This window comes from Acartia tonsa, chromosome 3 (genome assembly GCF_053477335.1).
Source record: "Acartia tonsa isolate MP-2025a chromosome 3, ASM5347733v1, whole genome shotgun sequence".
In the NCBI taxonomy this organism is placed as follows: Eukaryota; Metazoa; Arthropoda; class Copepoda; order Calanoida; family Acartiidae; genus Acartia; species Acartia tonsa.
In genome coordinates, this window is record NC_137262.1 from 36,067,668 (window position 1) to 36,090,858 (window position 23,191).

A 23,191-nucleotide genomic window follows, 5' to 3' on the forward strand; every position below is an offset into this window, starting at 1 on the left:
AAAAAGTCCCCAAAGTTGTTAAGCCAACTAATTTTGTTAAAAGTTTGGGGACTTGTGCAATAAACTGCCCAATGTTCCCTCCCTCCCTGGTATAAAGTAAGTTTAAGAGAATCTTCAATTAAAAAAAATACTACATAAAATAGCAACTAACTAAACCATTACTTTTTATAGACAGATGGAAATTCAAATAACGTGGTAATTTATAAAGTAGCTCCGCTACTATAGAATGCTTTATTTATTCATCGAGTGTCCTTTCAGAGATATATTGTTCCCTTTTTATTTTATCAAAGATTAATGATGGTAAGAGGTTACCAGAATGATTTATTAATTCTCTCACAGAAACTTGCCTAGTCTTATATTCTGTTAATATAACAAATCTATAGTGTAGATGTATTTATTGATAACTACCTACTTCCCTTTTCCAAGAACCTTTTTCGTCTGCAAGCAAGTTTTTTTCTGCCACTTTGCTGAGTTGATATTCCTGAAACTATTGATTTTCAAAGACCCTCTAGAGTTTCGGCATGGGGTCATGGTATATTTATATACATTTTTTTTAACTTCTTTACCCTCTAGAGTTTTACTATAATACACATTGATTTAGAGTTTGTAATTTCTAGTAACACAACGTACTTTTCTTTCTTTGTGTTCCATAAACTCTATTTTATCTAAAATTTAACCTTGGAAAAATCACTTTACTTGTGGATTCAAACAAGCTAAAACAAGATCATAATCAATATTGTTATAACTGCGTTTTTTCTAGCACACAATTTAGTTAGAGACAATTAGAGTCCAAATCAACCAGAATGTCGTCTTTAGACCCACTATCCCATTCCTTTAACACCGACAGACATTCATTAGATGTAGGTTCTTAAGAAACGTCTTTAGCCCAATTTTTGGCGACCCGTTGCCTGGTGTATTTTAAATAATACAAAGACCATAACTTATTTCCTTACCAAAAATATTTTAAGGGGATGTAAAGGTGATTTTTGGCTTCAAAATATTATATATCAATTATGATTACAAATGCGTACCTTAAGAATACAACTTACACCGAATACAAGTATGATTCAAACATAAACAAGGATGACAACATCCATAAAAGTGAAGCACTAAAACAGTAGGACAAACGGACATTAACACTTATAAAGTGTCAGAACTGAATAATCAGAATATAAATGTATAAGAGTCGAAGCAAAGTTGTAAGTAAATTTGTTGAAAAACTGCTTTATACAAAATTATGTTTATGGACATACTTACATTTTTTAGGACTTGATTATAGAGTTGCTTCGCTAACAACATTATACTTTGTTGTCCTAGGAATCAATATACCAAAAATCAGATCAATCGGAAGATTAGATCACATAAAAATTTTTTGTTAAAAAAGTAAACAAATCAACATGTTTAAAATGGACGTAAGGACATTTTGGTAATGATTATAGAGTTGCTACGCTTTCTAAATCGTACCTAATTACTAAAGGAATCACCATGCAAAATTTAAAATCGATAGGACAATTATAACATGCCTAAATTAACAAAAAAAAGCTCTCCGTGACGGACGGACATACGGACCGACCCTAATTATAGAAAAGCATCGCTTTTAAAAAGAACAGATGAAAATATTGAAATTTAGAGCCTGTTAAGAATATATTGGATTCGTTACAAGAAATTTTGATCAAAGTAACTTGAAAGGTTTTTAGACAGATGAACTCATAAAATTGTTGATTAAAATTTTTTAGAAGTTTCATTTTCACATCTTATAATTTTACCTCCATGATTAATATAAATGCGTCCTATTATCTGTGTAGAGAGACCAAAAAGGATCTAATGTCTTACATTATTAATGCATTGTCTGTCTGTCCTGCCCTATTAATAATATCAATACTTTGGATAATCATTTATTTTCTATTGTATTGGCTGTTTTCTTAATAGTGTAAAGGGGTAAGTAAAAATATTTAAATTGATTATTGCATATCCAAAATATCACACTAAAGTTTTAAAACATGTGATGGATATCGCCTTTGGCGGCAGACATACTGATTACTAATAAAGATCAGCGTAAATGATAGCGTGCCTGCTTGCTGTCAGGGAGGTGTCGGTTTCGAGTCTGGTCCATTTAAGGGGGAATGCCTTGAACCTTGATAAGGGACAACTAATCACCATGTACAGGACTTGCAGACAAAAGTCTTGCAATCAAAGAGTTGGTTGTCTGTTGGATTTATCCTAACCTAATAGTACGAGGAGAAAGTCGCTTAAAAATCAGCATGCGACGTCGTAAAAAGGAGGAAGATGAGATGAGAAGTGGGAAAGAAAACCCTTGAAAAAGAGATGGATAATCCCTTATTTTTATGGCATCACATGCTGATTTTTTCAGCGACTTTCTCCACATACAACCTAATATGATATCTATGGGCGTTGAAGTATCGCATCCCAATATTTAGATGATTGCTAGGTCAGGTTAGTTTAAGATTTATTGGGTACTAGAAGGCATAGAGAAAAACAACTAAAATTTATTCGTTTTTTGGCCATTCTTAAATCCCTGGAAGGCGCTGTATCATGCATGCCAATAATTTGTCTGTGCTATAATTATGTCTGGGCGTGGTTCAGGGGTCAAGGATAGATATATGTATTATAATAATAATTTGTCTGTGCTATAATTATGTCTGGGCGTGGTTCAGGGGTCAAGGATACAGATTTTTATATGTGAAACTTTATTCTTAACCCTTAATATATTTTTTTGTCTTTGAAAGATAGGTGGCTGTAACTAAGTGACCTTTTTAACCCTTACAGATCGGGCCCCAATTCCCACCTTAATAGATCGGGGGGGGGGGGGGCTCAAAGAGCCCCCCCCTCTATCTCGGCTCCTGGTACAGATAAAGACGTAAAATTTTTTTCTGGTGGTTCATGTGTATTTTTAGAGAAAATTACTTTTTCTAGTCATAGCAGTCAGACCGCTCCTTAGCCGCTTTTTAGCGGCCAGCCGCTAAATTTTAAAACAGCTGTAGAGCGGCCAATTTTGCAGCTAGGATGACCAAATTTTAGGACGAACTTTTATTTTTCATAACAAAAAAATTACTTTTTCTAATCATCGCCGAAAAACGGCAAATAACGGAAACCGCCATTTTCGGCGGTTACGGCGGTAAAACGGCGGTTGGCGGCGCAAATCAATATTTTTATCTGTTTATTATTGCTCAAGGATTTACCAAAATAAATTATAGGTCTCTAGCTGTAATAGAAGCCACGATATTCATGATATATGTCTGTAGTAAAAGCCGGACAAAAATCGGTCATAAAGTCGGCCAGGGAGCGGTCAAACGGTCATAACACCACTTTTCTCAGATGGTCATTGATATCTAAGTATTCACCAAAAAAATTTTAGGTTTCTACCTTATACACAAAAGTCATAATGTAGAAATTAAGATTTATTTAGAATTTTTTCTAATTTTTTTTCTACCTAACCGACTTTGACCGGACACCACGACCGACACAGACCAGATATCCTTATAAAATCAACTCTTGCCGACGTATAATTACTAAACTTAAAAAGTCATGAAGTTACAGCTCTCCATCTTACCTACAAAAAAAATTTGATTGAAAAAACTAGAGGGGGGGGCTCTTTGAGCCCCCCCCCCCCCGATCTGTAAGGGTTAAATATGTAGTGATTTAACATTACTGATTGTTTTGACTTAAACAAAGTATTTGATGCGATACAATACAAAAATTTTCCTATGTAGAACATCCTAATATGGAATATAGGTGGTCAGGTCAATTTCCGATTCCAAATATGATTCTACATGTCTGATCCTCCAGGTCTCTGGCAGATTGACCCCAACGTGCATAAAGATTTAACCCTAAGTTAGGAGTGTAATGAGCGACTCAATCAATAAACATTTGGGGGGAGGGGGAAAAATATTACCTAAATAATTACAATATTTCTTAGCATAATATCTCTTGTATAAGACCTCAAAAGAAAAAAAACCTTTATTAGACATTCATTGCACATTTCCTCATAATAAGAATCTAAGGCTGTGTATAAAGAGATACTACATTACTTTAACAAATGTTTTTTTTACATAAACAAGAATCTAAAACTGTGTGTGACCTTATTTCGGGAGTCTGAAGGAGAAAGGGGGTGGTTTTTGTAAATCCTTATTCTTTCGGATGGGTGAGGCGGTCCTATTGGTTCCCTGCTACATGTGATATCACAATAGAGAAATAGTGAGAAATTTGTATGTAAACCTATAATATACCAGTATAGAAGAGTTTCTCTTTATAGTAGGAATACTTTGTGTTTCATTCATATGATTTATTACCAGGCAGGTTTTCTTTACCAGAATAATTATAGCTTGTAATTACAAAAATGTAATAAATGTATCTTAACAAGATAGTCTTATTAGACAAATAGGTTTACATTGACATGCTTTTTTATTGGTTTGGTTGAGATGCCAAATGCACGGGCTGGTTTTAATCTGATGGTTGTAGATTTTTATAATTGTAGAAAACTGGAAATAATACGATGCTAAACATTGTTTTTTTCGTTTGTATGAGAACCGGTTCTAATCCACCGGATATTAAAATGTTTTGAATGAATACGAGAATAGTTATTTCTCCTATCGTATTATAAACGGCTTTCCGCGGAAATAGAAGACACCGGCTAAAAAACTGGTTTTAATCTTATGATTGTACATTTCTATATTCGTAGAAAACTGGATATAATACCATTCTAGACATAGTTTTTTCGTATGGATGAGAACCGGTTCCTATCCACCGGATTCGAATGAATACGAGAAAAGTGTTTATAAATGCCATATTACTGTTATTGGATCTTATCATATATTTAAGTAACAGGATGTTTGTGTATACCGAATAACCGCTTAACATATATGGCTCTCCTTTACAGTGTAGCTTCTCATAGGTCCAATCGCAATTGATAAAAATATCTCCCCACTAATAATTTGTTCTTCCTTTTCTAAAATCAAAAGTTGAGATTGACTTCAAGTGCCCCTAGAGGTTTCCAAATTTGTAGCCGCTGGTCTGCTATAATTCACCATTGGTATTAGTTCTATAATAAAACATTTCTCATAGACACCTATATTTAAATAATTATTAAAAACACTTTTGATTTGATTTACTTATTAGTTTGAAGTGAAATTTTGTTGAATTTAATTCTATATTAAATTATTCTACATGGTAAGATAAAAGAAAATAAGATGAAAAAACTATCTCATAAAATATAATTTTATTCTTCAAAATTGTTTTGTTATTCTGTTCTTGTGTCTAAGATAATAAACCAATAAAGTTGGCATTTTCCTTATAAGCTTCAGTATATGAAGTAGCCCCCCAATGTTTTAGTACTAAAGCTATTCTATACTATGCTGTGTTCTTACGTCCTTCTCATTGTCTATAAAGAGTAATTAAACAATATTTTCCGGATGTTTGGACAGAAAAGGAGACATTTTGCTCCCTGAGTTATCCTGGTTAGTTGGGCCTGGATTTTAAGTGTCATAAACAGCATCCCCGCTCGAATGAGGTAATTGATTAGGTAAAGGTAACGGCTACTATATCTCCAAGACTATAAAGGGACAAAACCTATAAAGCTTGGTGAATATATAATTAAATAAGACAGTGTATCAATAACAAACAAAAACTCAATAAATATTATTCCTGGAGTCTTATTGTGACTTAAGTATCACATTACCCAAGAGCTTTATTTTTGACTGTAATTGTAGTTTGTTATTTTGGAACATCTTGCCAACGGAAACCGCCTTTGGACTGCTAGGGGCTGTTTCCAATAATAGGCATGTGCTTCAGGGAGGGTGTTTCCTAAAACCAACACATTTTTTTTCCTTTCTGTTTACCAACAAATGCAACTATAAAATTAGTATATAACAATAAATATCTTGATATGTGTTTCGCTACCTATGTACAAATTGCACTTGCCTCGTCAATAGCAAAAATAAAATAAACTCCCAAAAAAAACAAATTTTATATTATTTCAGATTAAGAAGTTTGGACACTGCCAGTTGAATCAAGATTTAATAATAGTACCCAAAATTAACTTTTGGCACCAACATAATTTTTAGTCCAATGTCCTCTCCCTCCTTGAGTTCATGTAACAAATATCTTAATTTCGATTACATTTACAATTTTTCTTTCGGATCGCAAGAACAATAAAAAACGAAACATAGTACATAGTTGTTCTTAGGGAGCTGTAGAAAAAAACCATAAATAGATCATTTTTTTCTACAGTTATCCAACGACTGTCACAGTAGTATTACTGTCATACTGATGTACTAAGTAGATTAAATACTGGATGATCATTGGTATAAAAATCTTCATCAAAAAAAAGGAGCCGTCTGAACGTAGCTTATAACCGGATAGACGGACATTTCTCATAATAGAGTATTTTCGCTACTAAAAAACACATACGGACATAGTAAAAGTTATATACTATTTTATACCAAGCTGCACTGGAAGCCTCTAGGGGCACTAAAGGTGGGTGGGTAAATCGACCAGCCACCCCCCTTTCAATTTAAAGTAAAAAGAAGTGGAGGGTTGGTGAGAATTTTTCTAAGGTTGATTTAGGGCTGAGATACGCTTCGCCAAATAATTATAAGCTTTCCATGGACCTATAAGAGGCTAAACTGTAAATCAGAACCATATCGGTTCAGTGGTTAGCGATTTCCTTTGCTTCAGACAAAAAAGCCATTACCATAAATAATACTAGTTGTTTCGCCCCTAACTTCTAGGAGAGGGCAATAGAAGTCAGAATAATAGCCTAGAACAATATCAAGTTATTTAAAAGGCGTCCTTCTAAAGTACAACCAAATTAAACCACTATTTTCCGATAGCTTTAGCTTTAGACAAAAACCTGTACTATAAACTTTATATAAGGATATATTTATACAACTTTTCCTGGATCCTTTTTATCTTGTTCATTTTTCTGCATGATCAAAATGTCGATAAAATGATAATTTTCCGTCAGCTTCAGTAATGACCTTGATCTACCCAATATTTTCTTTTTGTCTTTTAGATTTTTTCTTTCAAGCAAAATAGTTCTTTTACGCATGTTTTAACAGGATAGGGGGGATATTAGTTGTAGATTATGGCGGTACCCAAAGTTTTTTGGGCCTTTTTTATTTTTTTATTGGTTTGTACATAAGTATTGGGGTGGGCATCAATTTATCTTTGTCTTATTACTAAACCTAAGAGTATAAAGAAATTAGTTACATTTTTTGTTCTTTTGACTTTTGTGTAGCATTTAACTACAACTTCTTAATTCTAATCAACGTCGCCCCTAGAGGCCTTCAAGCGCACTTGATGGAAGGAGAGGTAGTAGAATAGACCCTTCATTCTCAATTTTAGTTTTAAGAAGAAAAAGTAAAATATTTTTCATGCGGAGATATTTTTTTTCAGGGTAGATTTATCTTTAGAGTCTCAAGGCACCTTCCCCTTCAAAACAATAACTGGACATTTATGAAGCTTCACTATAAAGGAGAACCATATTGGTCAAACGGTTAACGAGATCTTAACCTTCCATTAGACATACACAATAAATTCTTTTTTCCATTGGTATAGGCTTTGCTGCTATTTATAAATATTCCTTATAAACGCATTGATGAGAGCTATGTATCAAAATTCCGTAGTACATTATTTACAAGGATAGCTATATCTTGAAGTAACGAAACTATAACAAATAATACCGGAAACGGTGATAGTTGCGTAGATGTAATATATACACGTATATGATAATAGAGAGAAAGAGTGTTATTTAACTTTTGTTGTTCTCTCCCTCCTAGCAAATTTAAAGAATAAAATTGGTTAAAAGATAATAAAATGAATAGGTTTTTATGTACAATCTACTGAAAGTAAAATATATTAGATTTATTTTGTAAAAGGGACTATCAAATAATGTTTAAAATATAAATAGTTGTTATCCACACTAAAATACTGTAATAACTTTGACTCTATGGCATTTACTTTAAAAGCGGTAAAAAAACATTTCTAAGTCATTGAGGGAAGAGGACCCAGACAGAGATGCCATGTGAAAATAATAATTTAGATAAAAATAATTGTGCTTAATTAGTTTCTTAATTTTATGTATGTGTCTGTGATTTAGTACAAGACAGATAAATAAGAGTAAAAAAGGATTAGTACGTTTTCTTGAATATAATGAAAAGGTTGGCAAATAAAAAAATTAATACTTACTAGCATACCTTAGTTAGAGAGAAGCTTTGCTACTGAAAATCCCAAGGTATATAACCATATGTATATGATAAAGTTATCTGCAAAATCATTACATAGTTATATATACACAAATTATATCAATAAATTATTATACCTGCTTCTATTTTATTGATGATTTCCAAACTTAAAGTTTGGGAAATAACTGACAATTAGAATTTAGACAATATGGGGAATTGAATTTTGATGATGTGAATAAATTATTTTTTTTTACAGATTTTTGATTTATAGATAATACGCTCCCATTTTCAAATTCTCTTGGGAGTAAGTTGGTACCCTCCCTCCCTAAAACAGTTATAAACCTTTCCAGAATCTACGGGAAGCTACATTGTATAGGAGAACCATATAATTTGAGCGGCTTGCAAGATTCTTCAAAATACAACAAACAAGCACACATACAGGTATCCTGTTACTTTTATTTAATGATTATACACTTATACTGCACCAGAATTGAGATTATTAAATGTTTAAACTTAAACAGACAACCCTTGATTTTACATAACTAATCATACTTGATATAACCTTGGTTTTATTTATTCATATTACATATTACAATATGGAAGTATGCATAGAAGGAAACTAGGAGGTACAATCTAGAGAAGCAAGGATGACAACATCCATAAAAGCGAAGCACTGAAACGGTAGTACAAACGGACATTAACACTTGTATAGTGACTAAACTGAATAATCAGAATATAAAAGTATAAGATTCGAAGCAAAATTGTAAGTAAATTTTTAAAAAAACTACTTGATACAGGATAATGTTTATGGACATACTTACATTTTTAGGACTTGATTATAGAGTTGCTTCGCTTATAATATTGTTCTTTGTTGTTCCAGGAATCAATAATGTACCAAAAATCAGATCAAACGGATAATTAGATCACATAAAAATTTGTTGTTAAAAAAGTAAAAAAATCAACATGTTTAAAATGGACATACGGACATTCTGGTAATGATTATAGAGTTGCTATGCTTTCTAAATCGTACCTAACTATTACAGGAATCACCATGCAAATTTGAAATCGATAGGACAATTCTAAAATGCCTAAATTAACGTATAAAAGCTATCTATCTCGGACGGACGGACGGACGGACGGACCGACCCTAATTATAGAAAAGCTTCGCTTTTAAAAAGACATAGCCTATTGTATAAATTAGTAAGGGATTTTTGATTGAAGCAAAAGATCTTAATAGATACTTAAACAAAGGGTTCTCTTTTTCAAGTAGGCTTTACTTTTGTCCAGGGATGGTTTTAGTTTTAGCCTTTGGATGGTCTTAGGCTTTTTTCTACCCTTTCATTACCCCTAGATTCTAGACAAATTATAAAGTATTGAATTAATTTTTCAAAAAATTTAAAATATAGAAACTTTAAATAATCAATCTCTTGAATAAAACAATATGAACAACGTTAATGATCAAAATTATGATCGAATGTGTATGAGAGGAATTTTTTTCATATCATAACTATAATAAAGATAAATAGCTTCAAATTCAACTTACAATAAAGCTTAATATTAAAATTATTTTTCAAAAAAAAAATTTGAGCTCATACTATAAAATATAATAAGACGAATTATAGACGAAGACCAAAATCCATAACTTTTGTGTCACTTTTGATTCCTGTGACGTCATATAATGAGAAAGATGAGAGTAGAAGTGGGAAAGAAAACCCCTGAAAAAGAGATGGAGAATATGACGTCAGAAGTGGTGCAAAAGTTATGTATTTTGATCTTCGTCTGAATATAAACCAAAAGCTTCCTATAGTCGAAATTCAATTGTATTTTGCCTGCTTACTTTTTTGTTGATATTTTAGTTGCTTATTTCTAAATATTCTTTTAATTTTAAATCTTTAATGTTTTATCTCCATTAATTTTACTACAATTTGAGTATAGTTATTTATGTACAGAACATGACACAAAAGTGTAAAAAAAATGTTCACATTCTTGGTAAAGTTTTTATTTATTATTAAACAAATATTTAGTGCATAAAAACTTTTGGATCAAGTGCAGTATATGCCAACAGATTTTATATTTATTTAAACATCTTATTTTTATCCTTTGGATAGTTTTAGCCCCCCTTAGCCTAACTTTATCTGAGTAAAATATAAATTAAAAGCAAAAAATAGAGATTAGCAAAAGTTAAATAAATTTTAAATGTTTTTGTCCAACTAAGTTGGATCCTAAATTTACTATGCATTTTATACAATACTTCTTTTAATTATATGTATTTATTTATAATATTCTAAAAGTAGGATTGAGGTACCCTTCCTTTTAAATAGTTAGAAATCTTCTAAAGACATATGAAAGGCTTCTCTGTAAAGGAGAACCATACCATACCCAGATCCTTTACTTTTCTTACAAGATGCATTTGAGACAAACCATTTCAGGACTAATCTGAGGTTTAATTTGTATTTAGAAATATGAATATTTTTTCTCTGATTAAGACCCAATTAGGAGTGAAGTAGTTTCTGAAGAAGTTTTTACATTATTACAAGTTAATGTGAACATTATGGGAGTTTCTATAAAACTGTTTAATAAAAATTTACCAGTTAGTTACTTTGACCATGAAGAGTTATGATTGCCCAACAAGTGTTGAAAACTTGCAAACAACTACACTAGGACGCCCAAAGGGGAATTGTTTGGGGGGGGGGGGGGGTGAGTATAGAAATACATAAATTGTTTGATGAATATATTTTATCATTACAAATTTACTTCTAATTATGTTTTTGGAAGTTAGGTTTAAACAAACTAATTTTTGGGTGCTTGGTTTATAGGCTACACTTTCACAAATCAGGTAAATTTAATTTAAAGCATTAATTGCTCCAAATTTTTATTTTACCTTCTTTCTTAACAAAATTACTCTTCCTACATCCCTATAAATTTTACCACCTTACAAAAATATTTTTTTTTTTTTTTTTTGGGGGGGGGGAAAGGGTTGAAAAAAATCCCTTTAGCATTACGAATAAGAATGTAACTTTACATAATGATGTGTTTTCTTCAACATACCTTGGTATTATGGCTTTTGTTATGTTGTTTTGTATAGCATCGCAACTTATAATGCTCTGAATATAAAATTCCGGAAATTACTTTAATTTTAGCTTACAGTAAGCTGCATCATAATTTTGAGAATTATAAAATTTAAACTTGTTTATTACATGAAAGTTTACTAAATACTTTAATAAAGAAAATATATGAGATCATGTTTTATGATATCATACATTTCCAAAAGGATGTGTGTCTTTATCACATTATCAGCTAAAACGATATAGTTTTACTTTACAGTGAAGCTAACCATTGGTCCTGGAGAGGTTCATAACTATTTTGGGGGAGGTACCACCAACCTCGTAGAGGCCAATTGTGCGTATACGCTAGCCAATGTTAATGTGACAAACTTAAAAAAACGATCTGATGGATTTGCCATAGTTATATTCTGTCGCGTTAATAATTATAGTTTAATAGAGATAAATAGAAAAAGTTAAGAAGAAAGAAAGAAAAACAAAAAAAAATCAAAATTGTATATAAGGAGGTTTCGTGATTTACTATATCCTTGCTTATTCTCTTTCTTGTAAATTAAAAATGTCAAAACTATATTAATGAAACAAATTGCTTTGTTAGAAATAATTAACAAATGACCATAATTGACCAAGATGACAAACAGTTACATCTTAATTAACTCAATACATCTTCAAAATAATTACCTAATTATACATTGCAATGTTAATTACTAATCAACACTGTTAATTGTATGTAAAATACATGTACGATTCATATAAATCTGCTTTAAATATTTTTATTTTTATATTCTTCAAGCATATTACTATTATTTTTTTTTATTTATTAACCTACTTTATTTATTTTTTAGTTTAATTAATTTTGTTTTATAACGGTCTCTGATTAACTATTGTACAAAATAAAACGATGACTGTTTCCTGGTGATTTTTCTAATGTTTTTCATCTGGATGACGACCTTTACAATAAGAAAAAACCCAGCTAAATTCCTTATATCATCACATCACACAATAATAAACATAGTTTTCTATTTTTAAGGGCGCTTTACATAGGTCCTGTTATGGGTTTAGGCTATTTCATTTTAAGATTTAGGTCTTGGGAGAGGGTTAAAATGTTTTGCAAAGCTCGTTTTCCCTGTCAACCAAATTTTTACCCAGCATCTAAATATGCTTTAGAGCAGTAATTATCCCCTTCACGGTATCTGTTGTAAGGGGTAAATACCCCCTTATTAAATAAGCTTTGATAGTTACTTTGATGTTAATAGTCTGATAAATGCAACACACTGATTTTTTCTGTATACAGATTTAAAATTAAAAATGTATTTTAACCTTCAAAACAATTGTTCATAATTAGTGTAAATCTATCAGAAAATTAAAAAAAAAATAATAACTTGTTTCAAGATCTATCAATCAATATAGTGAAAAAACTTAACTAAAAACAATGATCAGATATGTAATATAAAGTAGTATAAAGGTGTGATAGGAGTTTTAAAAATGTTTTTTTTTTAATATTTAAGAGGTATCTTTTTGTTTTTAAGTTTGAAAAGATTAATTAGTAGGTATTAATTTTCAAATCTAAAGATCTAAAACGAGCAGAACTATTGTTTTAATTATTGATGTAGCCAAGAAAAAATAATATAAAAATTACAGTTGATTAAACAAATTGAAATAAGTTGAAATTAAGATATCTACCAATTCATCTTTTGCAGATTATTTGATAAACATTTCAAAGTTACTAAGAATCATCAGTAGTTTTTCACTGGCTGCTGACAGCGGCAGCTGGCAAGGACACCTGCCAACGCCAGAATTCTCAGTTTCAGTATGTCCCTTTGCGAAGTCCAAGGCTGTCAAACCTAGAACAGAATTATATCTTTTTGCAAAAGGGGAAGTGGGGGGGGGGGGGGGCTCAATAGACCCCCTTCCTAACATGAAAATATGTCTTCCTCATTATCTAATCATTAATTTGCTAATACAACGTCTCATCTCCTATTGGCTAACAAACTCATTTACTATTAACCCTTACAGCTCGGGCCCCAATTCCCACCTTAATAGATCGGGGGGGGGGGGGGGGGGGGCTCCAAGAGCCCCCCCCTCTATCTCGGCTCCTGTTACAGATAAAGACGTAAAATTTTTTTCTGCTGGTTCATGTGTATTTTTAGAGAAAATTACTTTTACTAGTCACAGCGGCCAGGCCGCTCCTTAGCCGCTTTTTAGCGGCCAGCCGCTAAATTTTAAAACAGCTGTAGAGCGGCCAATTTTGCAGCTAGGTTGACCAAATTTTAGGACGAACTATTAATTTTTCATAACAAAAAAATTACTTTTTCTGATCATCGCCGAAAAACGGCAAATAACGGAAACCGCCATTTTCGGCGGTTACGGCGGTAAAACGGCGGTTGGCGGCGCCAATTAATATTTTTATCAGTTTGATGTTGCTCAAGGATTTACCAAAAAAAATTATAGGTCTCTAGCTGTAATAGAAGCCACGATATTCATGATATAAGTCTGTAGTAAAAGCCGGACAAAAATCTGTCATAAAGTCGGTCAGGGAGCGGTCAAACGGTCATAACACAACTTTTCTCAGAAGGTCATTGATATCTGAGTATTCGCCAAAAAAATTTTAGGTTTCTCCTTATACACAAAAGTCATAATGTAGAAATTAAGATTTATTTAGAATTTTTTTTCTAATTTTGGTGCTACCCAACCGACTTTGACCGGACACCACGACCGACACAGACCAGATATCCTAATAAAATCAACTCTTGCCGACGTATAATTACTAAACTTAAAAAGTCATGAAGTCACAGCACTCCATCTTACCTACAAAAAAAATGAGATTGAAAAAACTAGAGGGGGGGGGCTCTTGGAGCCCCCCCCCCCCCCGATCTGTAAGGGTTAATGGATATCTGACCATTTTCAATATCCGGCCGGAAATCGGATATTGAAAATATCCGGATACCGGATATCTGGCTGATTTTTAATACCGGATATCGAACGTTGACCAGATATCCAGTCGGAACCGGATATTCTGCATTAGAAACCAGCCAGATATCCGATATCCGACAAAAAAAGTATTTGGCCCAACATTGCTGTATATGATTGACCATAAATCCGAATATGATTTATACAAAAACTTTGCCCCAAGAGATGATTAAAAAAAAAATTAAGGCAAAATTCGTAAAAGTACCAAGGAATCTTCAGCAAATTCTTTTAAAAAGAATTGGAGGGGGGACGTTTTGTTTTTGGGTGGGTTAGGGTTGTCCCATCCCCCAAGAAAATAGCCTAAAACCACCGCAGGACTAGTAGGTATATTCCCTGAAGAGTGGAATCCGATCAGTTCTGTGGTTACCGAGATCTTAAGGGACAGACAGATAGACAGACTGACAGACACCAACCTACTTTGTATTATAGACTAGCGGCTACGCCCCTAGAAGCCTCTAGGGACACTTAAGTTAGGAGGAGGAAAAGTCGACCTCATCCCATATTAAATTTGAGTTTCAAAAGAATAAAAAAAAAAATTTTTTGTTGGGAGGGGTTCAAGACACCCTTCCCAAAAATAGTTTAAGGACCTATAAGAAGCTTTACTGTAAAAAAGAACAATATCGATTTAGTAGTTAGCGAGATCCTTTGGGACAGACAAAAAACGCTTATTACTTTATATAATAGGATACCTCTAAAATTCTTGGCATCGACTTCAGCACCATGTTTTATTAGAAACGCAACTGTATCTGTGTGCTTTCTCATTGCTGCATACATAAGACTTGTTGTTCCTATTCATTAAAAATCTCCTTATTTAGAAAGGAACACAATTCCTAATTAACTATTGTTTGTATAAAAAAATATAAGTGTATAGGGAACTTTTTAGTTAAGGAGTGAACCAAAGGCCATGTTGAAATTTAATATGGGGCATTTTTTTACAGTGGGGGAAGATTCAAGTGCTTATATCTAGAGAATGGTAAGAGAAAGAGGGTTGGTTGATTGACTCTGGTAACTCAGATTTACAAAAGGAAGCCATATATGCACATGGGGTTACAAAAATTAATATGGGGTTAATTTTTTCATGAAGGGGGGAGGAATTAGGTTAGGGGCTACTCAATATTACCCAACCCCCTTTGTGAGTCCCAGCAGGCGACTCAATTTTACCTAACCTCTGCAGGGCAACTCAATATTATCTAACCCCTGCAGGGGGCCTTAACCCTGTGGAGCTACTCAATATTACCTTACCTTACCTAACGTAACCTGACCTGATCTGACCTAACATAACCTAATTCCCCCCCCCCCATCATGAAAAAGTGACCCCTATATTAATTTTTACCCCCCATCATGTAAAAAATATTAATTTTTGTACCCCCATGTGCATATTTAGCATCTTTATGTAGATATGAGTTATCACATATGTGTCTTTAAAGGAAGCCTGCAAGAAATACCACGCTTTAACTGCTGAAAGACTGCCACAAGTAGACCAAATACCCCAAATTTTAAGCCTTCAGCTTCTATAACAAAAAAGTTCTAGGCATTTTAAAATGACATTTTATGTACAATGAAAATTTTGAAAGAATTGCAATGCTCATGTTGAAAACTTTGAAATTAAACTACGTGGCCTAGAAACAAAATTATAAGCTTATTTTTGTCAAAAATTTAGGTTTCCAGTAACTAATTATATTTTTACAATAAAAATACCCATTTTTATAGTCAAAATCATTAAAAAAAATTAAGTTTTACTTGCATTGTACCGAATGTACTGTAGCCAATCAGAAGGCTGAATCAGCTTAACAACCAATCACAGCTAAGCTTGTATTAGTTTACCCCTTTGTTTCCGCTATGATTTTCGTTTAAAAATGCAATTTAAATCGAATTTTTTTCATAGATTTTGACTATAAAATGTGGTGTTTTTATTGTAAAAATATAATTAGTTACATGCAATCTAAGTTTCTGACAAAGATAAGGTTATAATTTTGTGTCTAGGCGACGTAATTTAATATTGTTTTTTTCTTTTATGAGCATTGGAAATCTTTCAACAATTCCATTGTACATAAAATGCTATTTTGAAATGCCTAGAACTTTTCTGTTATTGAAGCTGAAGGCTTTAAATTTGGGGTATTGGGTCTTCTTGTGGCAGTCTTTCAGCAGTTAAAGCGTGTTATTTCTTGCAGGCGTCCTTTAATGTAATACACAACTATCATATTATAACTATGTTTTTCTATGCTCAGGAACGACTTGGTAAGCGCCGCGACAATCAGCGGTTCAACAACCCCGGCTGGGGTTAAGCCATCCACTCATACCTAAGCTTGCTCAGAGTTTAATTCTTAAAAAATCGTATAGCAAATGAATAAAATGTAGGTGAACGGGAAGGAGTTGTTCACTACAGCCCTGAGCTAGGTCCATAAGTTTTTAAACTTTTGTAATTAAACTCTTAATAAGTTGCAATACAATAAATCAATTTTATTGTAACTATGATATGATGAAAGAGATATATAATAATTAAATAAATGAATATGCAATCTTTTCAGGAAAGAAATCTTAGTAAATTTTGTTAATATGCAATCTCTTTCAGGAAGAAACCTATAGTAAAAATTGTAACTTAACTAGTAATCGCCCTATATTATATGCACCTTAGAGGAAATAAATTCTTATTTTATCTTATCTTACAGTCTATCAACTAGCCCTCAATCTCCTTTTGTTCTCCAGATATAAGCACTTACCTATCCCCCATCATGAAAAAATTACCCCATATTAAATTTTGTACCCCAATGTGCACACATGGCTTCCTTATGTAAATCTGAGTTACCAAAGTCTAGCAATCAACCCTCTATCTTACCATTCTCCAGATATAAGTGCTTGAACCTACCCCCATATTGAAAAAATGACTCCATAATAAATTTTGAACCCCAATGTGCACATATGGCTTCCTACTGTAAATCTGAGTTACCACAGTCTAGCAACCTACCCTCTATTTCTTACCATTCTCCAGATTTAAAGTGATCAAGAATTCATTTTTTCAAAATGCATTTTCATTTACCTTTTCCTATTTTTTAAGTAATTTCCATAGAATAATGCCTTAAATGTTCAATTAGGTTAGAAAAAAATCAGTTTAAAATGCCGAGTTTATTTTCACCTAAAGTTCACATTAAAATCTGTGCAACAATTAAACTATGAAATAATAAGCCATTTCTTCGCTCACAGATAAAAACAAAAAAAACAATAATTAGGAAATATTTTTATAATACATCTCTAATAATATTTGTCTTTGAACTTTCTTTAAAATGTAATGAAAAAGTTTGGTTTATTTTATAAAATCATTAACCGAATTTCGGTATGTTTGAGCTAGTATAAAGACAATAGAAAAATTGTTTAAATCTATAGAAAGAATGATATTTAGGAATTAAATTGTTTAAAAAGTAAAAATTTATTATATTTGCTATATACTTCAGCAAAAAATTCAATCATTTTATTAAAGTTTTTCCATAAAAACAAACATTATTTTTTTTGTTCCAATGAAAAGTTATTGTAATTCGTCACACACACACACACATACCTTACCTATCTTGCCACACACACGCACACACACACTATTGTAGTATAGCACTAACACACACAAATGCACACACACACTATCATAGTATAACACTAACACACACACACACACTTAACGCACCCACCCACAAACCCACTTGCTACCTAAATAACCCGGGAACCAGAGGCATAAGACAATGGCCGATAAATTAATGGATATACACAATGAAAATATACACAAAATTACCCATTTTGTAAACAATATTTGGTGGTATAAACATTTGGACACTCAAAGTAATAAACCAACCAATTAAGTTAATTAGCCAACTAACAAAATGTCATTAACTTTGGGAACTGATGTAATAAAAAGCCAAATATCCATTTCCTCCCTGCATACAATTACATACAGAAGGTTTTAGTTTTAAATGAAAAGATTTAACAATATCCTAATTTATAAAGTTGTAAGCTTTTTTAATCTGTAGATAAGGGACCGCTGAAACGATATGGTTCACTTTTACAGTAAAGCTTCCTATAGTTTTTGGGAGAGGTTTTAGGCTATTTTATTTTTATTAAAAAAGTCATTTGTTGGTTTTAAGCTATTTTTCTGCCCTTTTATATCCCTTTGAATATCCGTAGATACTAGAGACGCAGTTGCTTGTGGATTAAATAGAAATTAGAAAAATATAAATTTAGATTTGGTTTCTTTTTATACATTAAATAATATTTATTTAACAACTAACCCCCCAGGTAAAAATCTGAATGTGTGAGAAAGAAAAACAGAGAGAGAGGGAGAGAGAGAGAGAGAGAGGGGTTATACTAAAAAAATGCCTATCTTAGAAAACGCTTATAATAAAAACTTTTGTTCATGGAAAGGATACAAAGGATACAAATACAACAAAACCCACAAACTTGTTTCCTTTCCATGACCCAAAACTTATAAATTATTTTGTGTTTTAAAGCTTATTTTGAATATCTACTATAAGTAGCCCTCTTTCTGTTTAAGTTAATAAATTATATCTAAGTAATACACACATCCTAAATATAAATTGTGATAATAATGTAACAGGATGTCTGTATGTTTGTCTGTTTTAAAGGATCTTGCTAACAGCTGAACCAGTATGGTTCTCCTTTACGGGGTAGCTCGTCATAAGTTCTTGAAATGTTTATAACTATTTCGGAGGAGAATACCACCACCCTCCAAAACGATTTATACATTATACATTAAAAATTTTAATATTTAAAATTTTAATTTTTTATGGAAGTTTGAAGCTTTTTTAGTAAGTAGTAAATATTGAGATAGGATGAGGGTGCTATGTTCACAATCGACAACTATAAATCAGCTGACCTTATATCCATATTTGGTAATATCTTTTCGATTATCGGTAAAAATCGTTTAATCTCCCCGTAAAAAGAAATTATAAACCTTTTTGGTTAGTTTAATATGTATGTAACAAAAGAATTTATTCTACTCTAAATTTGCAAGTAAACCTTAACAAAAAGATTGTTATTTGTCGATTTTGATAGGTTTTAAGATATGTATAATAAAACACAAAATACATCAATGTTTTCAAGGGAATAAATTCGTTTTTTTAAAGTTTGATTTTTTTTTAAATGGGAAGTAATTAAGACTTAATTCTCAAAATAGTACTCTTAAAAAACATTAATCAGTGACATATATCAACTTTTTCCCAGCTTCGTGAACACTATAAGCACTTGAACCTTATCTATCATGAGAAAATCACCCCCATATTAATTTTTGTATCCCCTTGTGTGAGTTTTATATGCATTCACTAAATATTAACCCCATGTGTGGTTTTTCCCCCCATACTAAATAGTGTTACCCTGTGTGTGTTTTCTGCCCCCCATATCAATTTTTGTACTCTTATAACTTATAGTTTGTTACCACCAAGCTTAGCCTTATACATCAAAAAAATACAGGAATAGAAATATAAGAATAGAAGCATATTCTGAACCCTTTTTTCGTCAAATCTAAGGAGGAACATTTCTAGTAGACAAAAGTATTGTTTACTTTTGACTCAAGCTGATGTGGATTCTTAAAAAATGATAGACTAGCTACTTGATAGTGAGGTAAAATTATTTTTGTGAAAAATCATCCAAAAGCACATTAAAAATCTACAAAAATTAAACAAAATCATATGTTAATAACCCTTTTAAGATTTTATTTAATTTTTGTAAATTTTTTTAATTGATTTTGGAGGATTTTTATAACAAAAAAAATTTTGCCTCACAAGCGATTAGCCAGCCTAACTTTTTTTTAAGAATCCACCTCTGTTTGTAGCTTTCAAATTAAAGAAGAAATTTTTGGGCAATAATTCTGATTCCGCAAAGCTTTCTACTAAGAAAATATACTGTTTACAGCTGACTTTTATCTATATGTATGAAATGAATAAAAACATGCGTTCATAACAAAATGTGTACACAATTTCTACCAATGAGATTAAATGTATGTACCGATGTTATTCTCCTTTTGGCTCAATCAGACATTACCTCTCTTTCTTAGTACCTTTATTACTACAGGGTACAAAATTTAAGATGGGGTACAAAATCACATGATGCTGGGGGGGAGGGGCTGTTTTTTTTCACAGATGCCGTGGGAGGGGTTTATTTTTTCAACAGGGGTTTAATCTCACTCGATACCATAATATAATACATAATAGAATTTTTAATCAAATAAGATTATAATTTGTAAGTAGTAATTCTATATATTTAAAGAGATGAGCATTATAGCAATTTATGAATATGTTTTTACCTAAAGAATCCCTGCCATTGACTTCAGCTCCATGTTTTAATAGTAATAGTACTATATCAGTGTGTCCTCCCTCAGATGCATACATAAGACTAGTTTTTTTTCCTAGAGATACAATTTTTTTGCGAAGTCAGAATTTAAATCAGAAACATTTAGAATTTTAGTAAAACAGAACCAAAAGCATATCTTAATTTTTTTTTTTAAATGTGATGTAATTCTTATTTTTAAGTTTCCTGACAAAAATGAAGTGTGAAAAATTCATTATGAAAACTATTTTTTTTTCAATTTTTCTGAGGTTAATATCTTAATCTATGTTTTTTTTATTATCGTTTACTTATATTGAAAGTGCCAAACAGTTTACCCTGAGCAATGAATATGCAGGGTTCAGCGATCAAATTGTTGCATATTTTTTTTATGTTTTCATTTTGATTCATTACGCCTAAAAGTTGGTGACAATTGGACCACCGCACCCTATAGATAAAATTTTACCATGAAAAGTCTTGATATTAACATATTCTCCATGTTTTAATAGTAGTAGAACTATATCAGTGTGTCCACCCATTGCTGCATACATAAGACTAGTTTTTCCTAGGTACAAATATATTACATTTTTTTCATTGAGATAATTACATATTTATTTCTATGGACACTGAAATACCCAAATATTTAAGTATATAATTTGAAAAAAAAAGATATTCATATTTTTGTATTATGCGTCATTATATTCAAAAAATATGTATTATATAGACTATCATAAAATGAGACTGTTGTTTTAATACATGTCTTAAAAATAGAATTATGTGTCAAGAAGCATGTTCTGAACCCTTTTTTTTGTAAATCTGAAAAGGAACTCCTCCAGCAGACAAAACATCTAAAAATTTTATTGAGTATTTAGTTTCTAGAAAGCTAACTTTATATTAAGAAATTCATTTGTAATGTGCTTTACACTATACTAAAAAAAAAATTTTTACACAATATAATTTACGTGAGAAAAGCTTTATCTTAAGAAATGCAACTATTTACAGCTGACTCTTTATATGAACACAATGAAAAGATTATGTTCTATTTTACTCATATGTGTACACAACGTATTGTATTGCTATTTGTTGTTTTATTTTGATAGAATTTATTTCGAGGTAAACATGAAACAAACTATGAATTTATATATTTTATATGTTTATAATAGATACAAATTACGAATTAAAGAATATAAATCATATACATTTAAAGTATGAAATATTATTTTTTGTTTTAATAGAAAATCAAGAAAAAAATATGATTTTGTTAACTTAAATTCATAAAGAGATTTTTATTATTTTATAACGATTGAAATAGATAAAGCATATTTATTATTAATGCACAGATAAAACATAGATGTGAAACAACAATATGAAGGCAGTACGTCATGTGATGGACTTAATCCAAGTAAATGTTGAAAGGACAGATCTATAATAACTCTAATGTTGAAAGTAGAAAATTTTAGTTTAATTCAACCAATGACAAGTGGTAAATGCTCTTCCACCCTCTTTCTATTGGTGCAATTAGACATTATCTCTCTAGAGTAATCTCTCTACTCTTGAGAACTAGATATTGCACAATAATTGGAGGAGCATAAACAGAACTTTCAGTTGATAAATAATTTTTCTGTCAGTAATGAAAGGGCTAAAATACAAAATTCATTTCTAGAAAATCTAGGTAATCTGTTAGAGTAAATAAAATAGACGCAGGGAGAAAAAAAATTCATTAAAAAAATACAAATGTTAATACAACATAAAATTATTGGTTTGGCAATAAGATTTTAATGTATGTAAGAACAGACAGACAAATATCATTCTACTTTGTCATATATAATAATACTACTTAACCATTGAAATTCATTGTATTGACTGCCGCTCCATGGTTTATTAGTAAATTAACTGCTTCAGTATTTCCTCCCATTGATGAAAACATAAGACAAGTTGTTCCTAAGTAAAAAGTGTATTAAAATAATACTTGTAGGATTAAAAATATTATTGCCTTTTAAATTAGAAATTAAATTAAAAAATTTATTTCTAACCAATTAGAGTCTTGGCTTTGATATCAGATCCATGATTTACTAGTAATCGAACTGCCTCAATGTGTCCTCCCTCTGCTGCATACATAAGACTAGTTTTTCCTAGGTATATATCAATTACAATGTACATTATTTTATCAATACAGAGTTATAAACAAAAATATAAATGCAAATTTTAAAAGTGTAACACAAACACATTTCTTAAAAAGTTAAATCATTATTTTTGGTCAAAAATTGTTTCTCCAAATAATGATGATAAAATAAATAATCTTATTACCTACACTGGGCTTCATATCTAAAGACCTACTATATTAGACTAATAATTAATTTTTGACCAAAAATGAAGCTGTTACCAAAACACTCTTTATATATTGTTAATACTAAGTAACTAACCTTTATCACTAACCACTGTGACATCTGCTCCATGTTTTATTAGTAATTGAACAACCTCAGTGTGTCCTCCCTCTGCTGCATACATAAGACAAGATTTACCTAAGTAAAGATATTTTACAGTAAAAAAACATTCAATTGTTTAATATAAACACATAATCATTATTTTTGGTCAAAAGAAAATGTCTATCTTTATATTTTGCTAAACACTATGAAACTA

The 23,191-nt window shown here is 31.3% G+C and overlaps 1 protein-coding gene across 1 annotated transcript in view; it reads right to left on the reverse strand.

Moving 5' to 3' along the window:
* Positions 1-12,748: 12,748 nt before the first annotated feature.
* Positions 12,749-23,191, reverse strand: part of LOC145314018 (uncharacterized) — a 31,538-nt gene continuing 21,095 nt past the window's right edge. The window contains exons 18-24 of the mRNA XM_080153744.1: positions 22,975-23,073; positions 22,585-22,683; positions 22,394-22,492; positions 21,018-21,116; positions 20,532-20,633; positions 14,920-15,018; positions 12,749-13,104 (exon numbers count right to left, since the gene is read on the reverse strand). Of these exons, the coding sequence (XP_080009870.1) occupies positions 12,962-13,104; positions 14,920-15,018; positions 20,532-20,633; positions 21,018-21,116; positions 22,394-22,492; positions 22,585-22,683; positions 22,975-23,073 (740 nt within the window). The 3' untranslated portion in view covers positions 12,749-12,961. The remainder of the gene's footprint in view (positions 13,105-14,919; positions 15,019-20,531; positions 20,634-21,017; positions 21,117-22,393; positions 22,493-22,584; positions 22,684-22,974; positions 23,074-23,191) is intronic.